General features: G+C 38.4%; 1 protein-coding gene across 1 annotated transcript; it reads left to right on the plus strand.

Annotated features, from left to right (window-relative positions):
• Nucleotides 1-5,160: 5,160 nt before the first annotated feature.
• On the plus strand, nucleotides 5,161-8,392 carry LOC138948326 (uncharacterized). The gene is made up of 4 exons (XM_070319836.1): nucleotides 5,161-5,173; nucleotides 5,913-6,280; nucleotides 7,013-7,067; nucleotides 8,340-8,392. Exons 1-4 carry the CDS (start codon nucleotides 5,161-5,163, stop codon nucleotides 8,390-8,392), a joined length of 489 nt encoding a protein of 162 aa, XP_070175937.1.
• The last annotated feature ends 1,777 nt before the right edge of the window (nucleotides 8,393-10,169 follow it).

The following is a 10,169-nucleotide window of genomic DNA, read 5'->3' on the forward strand; positions in this document are numbered from 1 at the left end:
TCATGTTACTTCATGGATAACAGTCTAGTTTCAAAACTACTCCCCATATTTGAACTACAATTGGCTTACAAGTGTGTAAGATGTTTATCTTTGATTTGTTCGAACAATTTTTAGATATTGTTTTCTAAATGTTGACTTTGTGGTAACAAAATGTCTCAAAACATCAAAAATGTGTATCTCTTTAACTGTCCTTCCTAGAGCTAATCCTGTCAAACAAAACATCTCTTAGTATAATGTCGTATACATTTCTGCAAAATTCCAAATCATTCTAACGAATAGTTTTTAAATTATCTTGTCCTCCATAATGAATTTATTTTTCATTTAATAATTTTTACTAAGTCAATCTAAGAGCAAACTTTGTTTTTGATCATATACTATTATTATTCTACATACATTGAAGCAAAAGCACACCAAATTTGAACACAAACAGTTCTGTTTTATGAATGTTGTGGTTAAATGACTTGGAAGAGAAAAAAAGGTGTATTTAAAGGTAGCTCGATCCTGCCCTTGAATACAACGTCAGAAGACATTGCAATGACAACTGGTTTTGAATTCTTTGAATGTTCTTACCTTCAAGGTACTTTGTATTTTCTGTATTGCCCTGATTGCTATTGATCTCTTGCTTATTGAATCTGAATGAGCAATGATTTGCCTTGATCTGTTCGTGTAACAGGCTATGTTTGTTTTGTTTGTGTGGTTTAAATGTCATTACCGTCGTTGTGTTATTGTGACACTGTTTTATTCTTCTCGTAGCCTGTTTGCTTGTTTTTGTGTTGCTCTCGAAGTTTTTGTTGCTGATGTGTTTTGCCTGTTGGGTTCACTGATGTTAGTGGATTAATTGTGAACATAAACGAACATTAATCATTTTGACTTCTGTTGTTTCAAATGTACCAATGATGTGCACGTACTACACACGTGCCTTTTGTGTTGACTGGTTCCCTTGTCTGTGTGTGATGTTGATAGCAGTGTTGTTGACCGGGGTTGTCCTGGTGCTTTGTGTTGACTGGTTCCCTTGTCTGTGTGTGATGTTGATAGCAGTGTTGTTGACCGGGGTTGTCCTGGTGCTTTGTGTTGAGTTTTGGACTTAACTAGAGCTTGTGTAAATGATACTGCTTAGGCCGTGGCCTATCTAAGTTGTTGCCGACGAGTCGACTCTGCCTCGCTGCGACGAAGATATATATGATGTTAAGTTAATGTGTGTATGTTGTGTTTATATCGCAGTGTTTGGGAAGCTTTTGTTCATTCTTTAATTCTTGGTATGATGATTATCATTTTAAAACAGGTTTGTTTTACTGTTTCTCTTGATTTGTTCTTCGATTGTTGTGATATCTGCTCACATTTTGAAATGTACTTATACATACATGTTTGTGTACTCATAATTCCATCACAGTGATTCATCACCTTCCCTGTACGAATCGTTTATGGTATATCTATACTTTGCCACAGATGGCACGACATTTTGGTAAAAAACCGTATTTTGCGTTTTCAGCATTGTTAGGTACTTTGAACACCATATAATCATCATTGTGCGAAGAATGTTTTGTTATTTTCAACCACTTTCTTGCAATAACATGTTTTATTAACATTTGACACCATTTTGAAAACTCTTAACACCGTACTTTTCTCAGAACCGTTTTTTGAACACAGGCACCACCAGTGGGAACTATTCATCGTCGAGATTACTTGTTCAATCTTAATTTAAATGATCTCTCCACCTGAGTAACAGAGATACTTTCTATGCTTTTGTGCGGAACATTTTTGGAAGTTACGTAAACGTTTAAAAAAATGCTTTTTCCGAAATTTCTTTTGTGCCTGTGATATCTACCCACAGAACAAAATATGTTCATAAATATGAAAAAACAAGTTGCTCTGTTAATAGATCTAGGGGCCTGTTTAGAGTAAAACACAACACACTTCAAAGTTATATATTTATTATTCTGGAAGATGAATGTAATCCATTAACTACATATTTTACTCCAAATATCAATTCAAACCCGTAAGTTCTTCAAATATTACTTTATAGGACCAAAAAACATGTTTCCTGTTGTTGTTTTTTTTGTAATGTAGGAGCTTTCCAACGAAACAAAACTTAATTGTCATGCCATCACTGCCCTCATTTATTGCTTTTTATGTTGTGTTGCCTTTGCCGCAATACATCGCACACGTTTCAAATGATCATGTACGGGGTTGTTCTCTATTTGCTTTGTGTAATGATGATGTACTGAGTTGTTCTCTGTTTGCTTTGTGTAATGACGATGTACTGGGTTGTTCTCTGTTTGCATTGTGTAATCTGCCGTGTATTGGCAGAAGGCAGTAAGTCCAAATTTGGTAAAAATGAGATTTTCATATCATAATGCAGAGGGGAAAAAGGCGCATCTTGTGTCAAAATTTCTAAGATGTGCGATCAATATTTATGGACTTTTTGAAGAAGTAAGTCCATTAAAAAAAATTTAATCGAAGGATAAAAATCGGCAAATGGAAGCAAGTCCAGGGACTTTTGGTTTTCAGGTTTGCACTGGACTTACTTCCTTGCAAGCCTCAAAACGAGTTTGCATGGTTTAGCGCTCTATGTCCATTAGCCAATCGCGTTCACCCTTTTGTAATCCTGACTGCGGTTAACCAATCAGAACTAAGCTTATTGTATCATTATTTCCCTGGCCTTTGTCGGGGAAAATGGCGATGAGAGCTGCCGACGTGTTCAACTATCCGAAGCAACAGTAAGTTGGTTTGTTTGTTTCACTGTTGTTGGCAGTTTTGCGTTATGGTCTGAAATGACTCTCTCTCAATAGGTGTATGGGAATTTACAACGACAACACTGATTTTCTGACTGAATTTGGGTATTCCAATGTGCACTTGCATTACGGAGCTAGCAAGTAAAATGTCATAGTTCAAATGCCCATTTATTACGGTGTTGTTGTTGTACGCTACTTCCACCGTGACTTCTTGACTATTCACTTCTGCTATTTTCATCATGATATTTATGGATGCATTTAGCATGTTTCTAATACAAAGAGATAGTTGTTTTGATCTAGAATGAGTGACTTGTTGTCTTGAGCATTGACAGCGTGTTAGATCTGGAACAGTATGACATTATAGTGGAGGATTGTTCTCCGGTCTCTTTGTGCTTCCAACCATCGGAATAAGTATTATGTCCTATTGTATTTGACAGAAATGTGATTCGAAGTGGGACAGGCAGCGACGACAGCTGCAGCACACAGTCTGAGGGATACTCGCCACCACTGCCCCTTTATGTTCAAGGGCCCAAAACAAGGTATGTTTCACTGACACAGCCAAAAATGGCGTGCAACATTTTTTCATTCCTTTCTTTTCTCGGGCTGAAGAGGTATATTTTAAAACGAACAACATCTTTACATCATTTTCGTTGCAGTAGTAGTAGTATCATCATCAGCAGCAGTAATCGTTTGTCATTATAATCGCCCGGAGGGGGGTGGGGGGTGCGCGGGAGAGGAAAAGGATGATGTGAAGGAGGGTGGGGAGGAGATTTGTCAATAGAATGTCTCACTTTTGCTGCCTTTTTCATTTGACAGATGTGGAAGCGTTGCTGGCAGGTTGCAACTGCAGGAGAAGAGGCCACAATGGACCTTGCCCAAATGAAAATGCCAGCAACATACGACGGTTATGGGCCAAAGAAGAGGAAGAGGAGTAATACTGACAACTTTCAGTTTGACAATAACAGATGCTGAGCGCAGAGATGCAGAACGTGGGGACGAGGAGGGGGAGGAGGTGGGGGGATTGTATGTTGTTTGTTAGTTATCCAAACAGGCTCATGGAAAAAAATCTACATCCAGTTAATCGCTGTAGTTGATAATTGTCATCAGTCGGATGGCAGAATGTCAGTGAATAGTTTTAGAAGGGATGTAGACTGTAACTGGGGTAGATGGGGTGATAAATGAATATACTACATCATAGTTTGCAGGTTTGTGGTTTTGCTGGTTGAACACTCAACTACAATGTTTGTGGACAGTGTGTGAATTACTATGTCATTCTACTAGCAAATGTAGCGCGCATGGTGTACAACTACAAATGATTATACAGTTCATCACACAGTTTTCAAGACTAATTAAACAAATGTTGTTCAAAAGTGGAACACTTCAGCTGAAAGTCAACACTGCACGATAATATTGTTAACTCTGGTATAATGGCGGTTTGTCAAACCATGCAGTTCTTTTTGTCACGCTGTTGCTTTAATTTTGTGTCCTTTGGAAATCAAGACTACACGATTATCTATTGTTAATTCTGGTATAATGGCGGCTTGTCAAACCAGTTCTTTTTGTCATGCTGTTGCTTTAATTTTGTGTACTTTGGAAATCAAGACTGCACGATGACCTATTCTTAATTCTGGTATAATGGCGGCTTGACACACTAGTTATTTTTGTCATGCTGTTGCTTTAATTTTGTGTCCTTTGGAAATCGTTAGTAAAACTCAATAAATAAAACGTCTTATTGTCAGATCCTGGATTCTAATTCTTATTAGCAAACGAAAGCGAGAAAGACAGTGAGAAGGAAAGAAAAAGTGTGTGTGTGTGTGTGTGTGTGTGTGTGTGTGTGTGTGTGTGTGTGTGTGTGTGTGTGTGTGTGTGTGTGTGTGTGTGTGAGTGTGTGTGTGTGTGTTACAGACAAGCAGCAAGAAGAAAAGCGTGTGTGTGTGTAAACGTTTTCTTAGAGTTTTATTTTAATGTTAAAAGACTTGCGTTCAAGTCAATATTTGTCTTGTGAATATCAAAAGAGAGTATCAAGACTTGTATTAAAAATAATGGTCTTTTTAAACGATATCAATGACACAAGAACGGATTAACAATAAAGTTAATCATTAGAGAGCGACCACAGAATGATAAGCAAAACGAGGAACCAAGACAAAGACTAACTTGAGCATGTGTTGACATTTAAGAAAACGGGAACATTTGTCTCAGTTAATCACAAAAGAAAATACAAATTGTTCACCAAGGAAGTTGTTTGTGCATTCAGAAATTCACGAAATCACTGGACGTAAAGTCACATTTGAAAAAAAGTTCCAAAAGCAGTGTTGCGTGTATTTTCTTTTACTTTCAATTTTCCGAGATAATAAATTAGCAGAAAGCAGTAAGTCCACTTGCTGCTCTATGCCCTTTTCTCAGCCAGATATATCGACCAGGATATAATATGGCAGAAAGCAGTAAGTCCAATGCTGCTTTTTGCCATTTTTTAAAAATAAGATTTAAGTCGGGATATAATTTGGCAGAAAGCAGTATGTCCTCTTACTGCCTTTTACTATTATTTTTGAGTGAATGAGTTTAGGGAATTAATTCGGCAAAAGGCAGTAAGTCCACAAAAATCATTATTTCTAAGTGATGAATCAAATGAGGGTTTTAATATTCATAGCAGAAATGCACAATAATGCCCTACATGTTATCAGCAAACAAAAAAATCATTTAAAGCTTTCCATTCCAAAACAGTGATACAAACAGAAAATGTCGATTTTCTCGAAACTATGTTTCATGGACTTGCTTCCTTCTGCCTTTACACGGCAGTAATGACGATGTACTGGGTGTATCTTCTTTTTGGTCTGTACAATGACGATGTACTGGGTTGTTCTCTGTCTGCTTTGTGTTATGACGATGCACCGGGCTGTTCTCTGTTTGCTTTGCGTAATGGCGATGTACCAGGTTGTTCTCTGTTTGAATATCGTAATGACGATGTACTAGGTTGTTCTCTGTTTGCATTTCGTAATGACGATGCACTGGGTTGTTTTCTGTTTGCTTTGCCAAATGACGATGTACTGGGATGTTCTTTGTTTGCTTTGGTTAATGACGATGTACTTGGTTGTTCTCTGTTTGCTATGAGTAATGACGATGTACTTGGTTGTTCTCTGTTAGCTTTGCGTAATGACGATGTACTGGGTTATTCTCTGTTAGCTTTGTATAATGACGATGTACTGGGTTGTTCTCTGTTTGCTTTGTGTAATGACGATGTACTGGGTTGTTCTCTGTTTGCTTTGTGTAATGACGATGTACTGGGTTGTTCTCTGTTTGCTTTGTGTAATGACGATGTACTGGGTTGTTCTCTGTTTGCTTTGTGTAATGACGATGTACTGGGTTGTTCTCTGTTTGCTTTGTGTAATGACGATGTACTGGGTTGTTCTGTGTTTCCTTTGTGTAATGACGATGTACTTGGTTGTTCTCTGTTTGCTTTGTATAATGACGATGTACAGGGTTGTTCTCTGTTTGCTTTGTATAATGACGATGTACAGGGTTGTTCTCTGTTAGCTTTGTGTAATGACGATGTACTGGGTTGTTCTCTGTTTGCTTTGTGTAATGACGATGCACTGGGTTGTTCTATGTTTGCTTTGTGTAATGACGATGTGGTGGGTTATTCTATGTTTGCATTGCGTAATAACGAAGTACTGGGTTGTTCTCTGTTTGCTTTGTGTAATGACGATGTACTGGGTTGTTCTCTGTTTGCTTTGTGTAATGACGATGCACTGGGTTGTTCTATGTTTGCTTTGTGTAATGACGATGCACTAGGTTGTTCTCTGTTTGCTTTGTGTAATGACGATGCACTGGGTTGTTCTCTGTTTGCTTTGTGTAATGACGATGTACTTGGTTGTTCTCTGTTTGCTTTGTATAATGACGATGTACTTGGTTGTTCTCTGTTTGCTTTGTATAATGACGATGTACTTGGTTGTTCTCTGTTTGCTTTGTATAATGACGATGTACTTGGTTGTTCTCTGTTTGCTTTGTATAATGACGATGTACAGGGTTGTTCTCTGTTTGCTTTGTATAATGACGATGTACTTGGTTGTTCTATGTTTAATGTGTGTAATGACGATGTACTTGGTTGTTCTATGTTTGCTTTGTGTGATGACGATGTACTGGGTTGTTCTCTGTTTGCTTTGTGTGATGACGATGCACTGGGTTGTTCTATGTTTGCTTTGTGTAATGACGATGTACTGGGTTGTTCTATGTTTGCTTTGTGTAATGACGATGTACTGGGTTGTTCTCTGTTTGCTTTGTGTAATGACGATGTACTGGGTTGTTCTCTGTTTGCTTTGTGTAATGACGCTGTACTGGGTTGTTCTATGTTTGCTTTGTGTAATGACGATGTACTGGGTTGTTTGCTTTGTGTAATGACGATGTACTGGGTTGTTCTCTGTTTGCTTTGTGTAATGACGATGTGGTGGGTTATTCTCTGTTTTCTTTGTGTAATGACGATGTGCTGGGTTATTGTCTGTTAAGCCCTGTCCAGACTTGGCCGCCGTTTTACGCTCTATGCGCCGCAGTCCGTTTTGTGCGTCGCGCAGAATTTGCCGAGTGGCCACACATCGACGATTTTTTTTCACAACGCGGTATCAGTGGAGCGGGTCAGCTGACAAGAAGGTTCAGTTGCGTTCGACTGCCGCGCCGCGAGCAACTGACGTCATCGCTCTGGTTTGCTCTGATTGGTCAAATTTCCGTCGTTCTATGTCTGTGTCATAGAATTAGAACACGCGCTATTCTTCTGCAAATAACGCTTCGCGATCATAGCACGACGCGGTGCGCCGTTTTGAGCATAAGTCAAATGTGGACAGGGTCGGCCGGGAGTGTCTGGACGGGCCTTTAGCTTTGTGTAATGACGATGGACTGGGTTGTTCTCTGTTTCCTTTGTGTAATGACGATGTACTGTGTTGTTCTCTGTTTGCTTTGTGTAATGACGATGGACTGGGTTGTTCTCTGTTTGCTTTGTGTAATGACGATGGACTGGGTTGTTCTCTGTTTGCTTTGTGTAATGACGATGGACTGGGTTGTTCTCTGTTTGCTTTGTGTAATGACGATGGACTGGGTTGTTCTCTGTTTGCTTTGTGTAATGAGGATGTGCTGGGTTATTCTCTGTTTGCGTTGCGTAATGACGATATAATTTCTTTGTTTGATGTCGTTGCTTGTTTTATGCTTTGCAGTCTTGATAAACTTCAACTACATATTTGTATTGCACAGAAACAGTAGTCGATATTCATATTCTCTGTTTCTTTTACTATTACAATGTATTACAATGTTTTGTATGACACGATTCTTGTTGTCTGTGTGGCTATATACATGATTCGCCAGTTATTTTCTAAATTCTTAAATGTTTATTTTCGTATGTTCATTCCTGTTGTGATAAAAGGGTTACAGCTAGGTGCCCAATGCAACATTTAAAACATGTTCATCACTACAATGTTTGTTTGCCACAAATATCGTCGTTGCTATAATCCTGTATCACTTGTCATGTGCATGATGTCACTTTTGGTACAGTTTACTTTGTAGTCATAATCACTCACCACTTTTTTACACAAAAGTTGCTGAGTATTAGTGTTGTCTTCGAAACAGTTCACTTCACCGTGCTTCATGGGTCGTGGAAGACCCAGAGCCTTACAAAATAGTCTTTATCTCTGAAACTATTTGGAGTTTTTGATTGAGACTGTATGTGGTCTCTACTCACCGTAATTGCCCAACTTTTAAAAGATTAGTATTGTAAATAAACAAATAGACGATGACGTAATTTGAACTACACAGTTCGGATGATGTAAGTCGTGGACGACCCACATGGAATTACGTAAGAAATGGCACGTTGTTATCTCTTTTAGGTTGGCGTAGTTGTGTACGACCCGTACTTTTTACGTTGAATCTTTCTTTGAAAAGTATGGGTCATACACGACCCACATCATCTGGACTGTGTATTCCAAAGCGTGACCGGTGAAGGTTAATGTGTACTGCTTTTTCTTTACAAGTTATTGTTCTGTTAAACTACCTGGTCAAGGATTGTTCGATGTGTGTCTACTCTGTAACATATTGTGCAGTGTTTACTTTTTGTGTCTGATGCTGTTGTGAAAGTGTGACCGGGATGCAGTTTACCTTTTATTCCCATTCTTGTTTATATCAACATGTCAAAATAGTTGAGCGAATTCCTTGTTTCTCGGAGAGAACAAAATGTTGTGCTCGTTGTGTTTCACGTGTGTAGGATAACGCTAGTGTTAATGCGGTTTGTATTTTCAGTCATGATGTGCCAGACTTTCTTAGCGCAAGTCAATTTGTATTATATCTGTTGTATAAACAAGGAATAAACTCCCTCTGCTGCAGTGATGATGTGTCAATGATACAATGACATTGCAACTTCTGTGCAATACTGACGATGTGCCTGGATTTCTCTGCTATTATGATGACATTCAAGGCTGTCATCGGCATTCCAACAATGTGCAGAGTGTTGAATTGTGTGGTAACAGTATACTCTGTTGTAAGAGCAATGTAGACGTATCCCGAGTATAATGTTATACGACTTTCGTGCCACGGGACCTATCTACTACACCTACTCAGCCACAATAATTACGTCACAAGTTGCTGTGTGTATACTGTTGATTTACAAGGCTGTGTCTGGTATGGCCCAAGTATACAAGTGAGGTTGTCCCCCCTGCTATGATAATGATGAATTTGGAATCATGAGTTCGGCACGTGATGCTTTTGTTTGCTTTGCTTCTTCGTCGTGTAATGGATGATGTACTGAACCCAATAATGTTTTGTGTTGCTGTTGTTTCATGGATTGAATTTATTGTTAACAGTGGGTTTTGTAATATAACTGCATTATATTTGTTTTCTTGTTACCTTTGAATGATGATCTTTGCAGTGTTTTCCTAATGTTGGACTTGTAGTTTTATTATGATGTAATAGGTTTACTCTCTAATAGGAAAATGTTGATTTATTTACTCCCTTACCTTTATTTTGAATCGTCATGTTTTGTTTGTATATATGTTACAGTTAAACTGTAAAACCAGGGAATACGTGTATTAACTAAACTATTTTAGGTAATACATGAATTAACAGGGTTTTTTCCGTCAGTTAATTCATGTATTACCTAGTTAATACACGTATTCGCTGGTTTCACATAACTATTAACTGTAACATATACATACTGTTGCTGTGACACTAGTTATCTCGAGTTGTAAACAATGTCAATGACGAATTGAGCAAAGCAAACATATTATGTGAGTCCTTCACAATTAGTTTGGGATAACCTTTGATCGCTCGTGTCCTGTGCTTTGAGTGGTTCCCTCCCTTTGCTTGTTTTTATGTCTGTTTGTATTGCTTTTTCCCCAATGTGTAATGATACCCCCCGCGGGTTAGGGGGAGTCCCATATAGGTTGGGACGAGAAAGAATTTACCCGA

This window comes from Littorina saxatilis, linkage group LG15 (genome assembly GCF_037325665.1).
Source record: "Littorina saxatilis isolate snail1 linkage group LG15, US_GU_Lsax_2.0, whole genome shotgun sequence".
NCBI classification, from domain to species: domain Eukaryota; kingdom Metazoa; phylum Mollusca; class Gastropoda; order Littorinimorpha; family Littorinidae; genus Littorina; species Littorina saxatilis.

Bases quoted from the DNA above. Each gene is read 5' to 3' on its own strand.
- LOC138948326 (XM_070319836.1), top strand. The intron at 6,281-7,012 runs GTACTGGGTTGT...TTTGCTTTGTGT, and splicing joins TAGCTTTGTGTAATGACGAT to AATGACGATGTACTGGGTTG. The intron at 7,068-8,339 runs GTTGTTCTATGT...TCTTCGAAACAG, and splicing joins GTGTAATGACGCTGTACTGG to TTCACTTCACCGTGCTTCAT.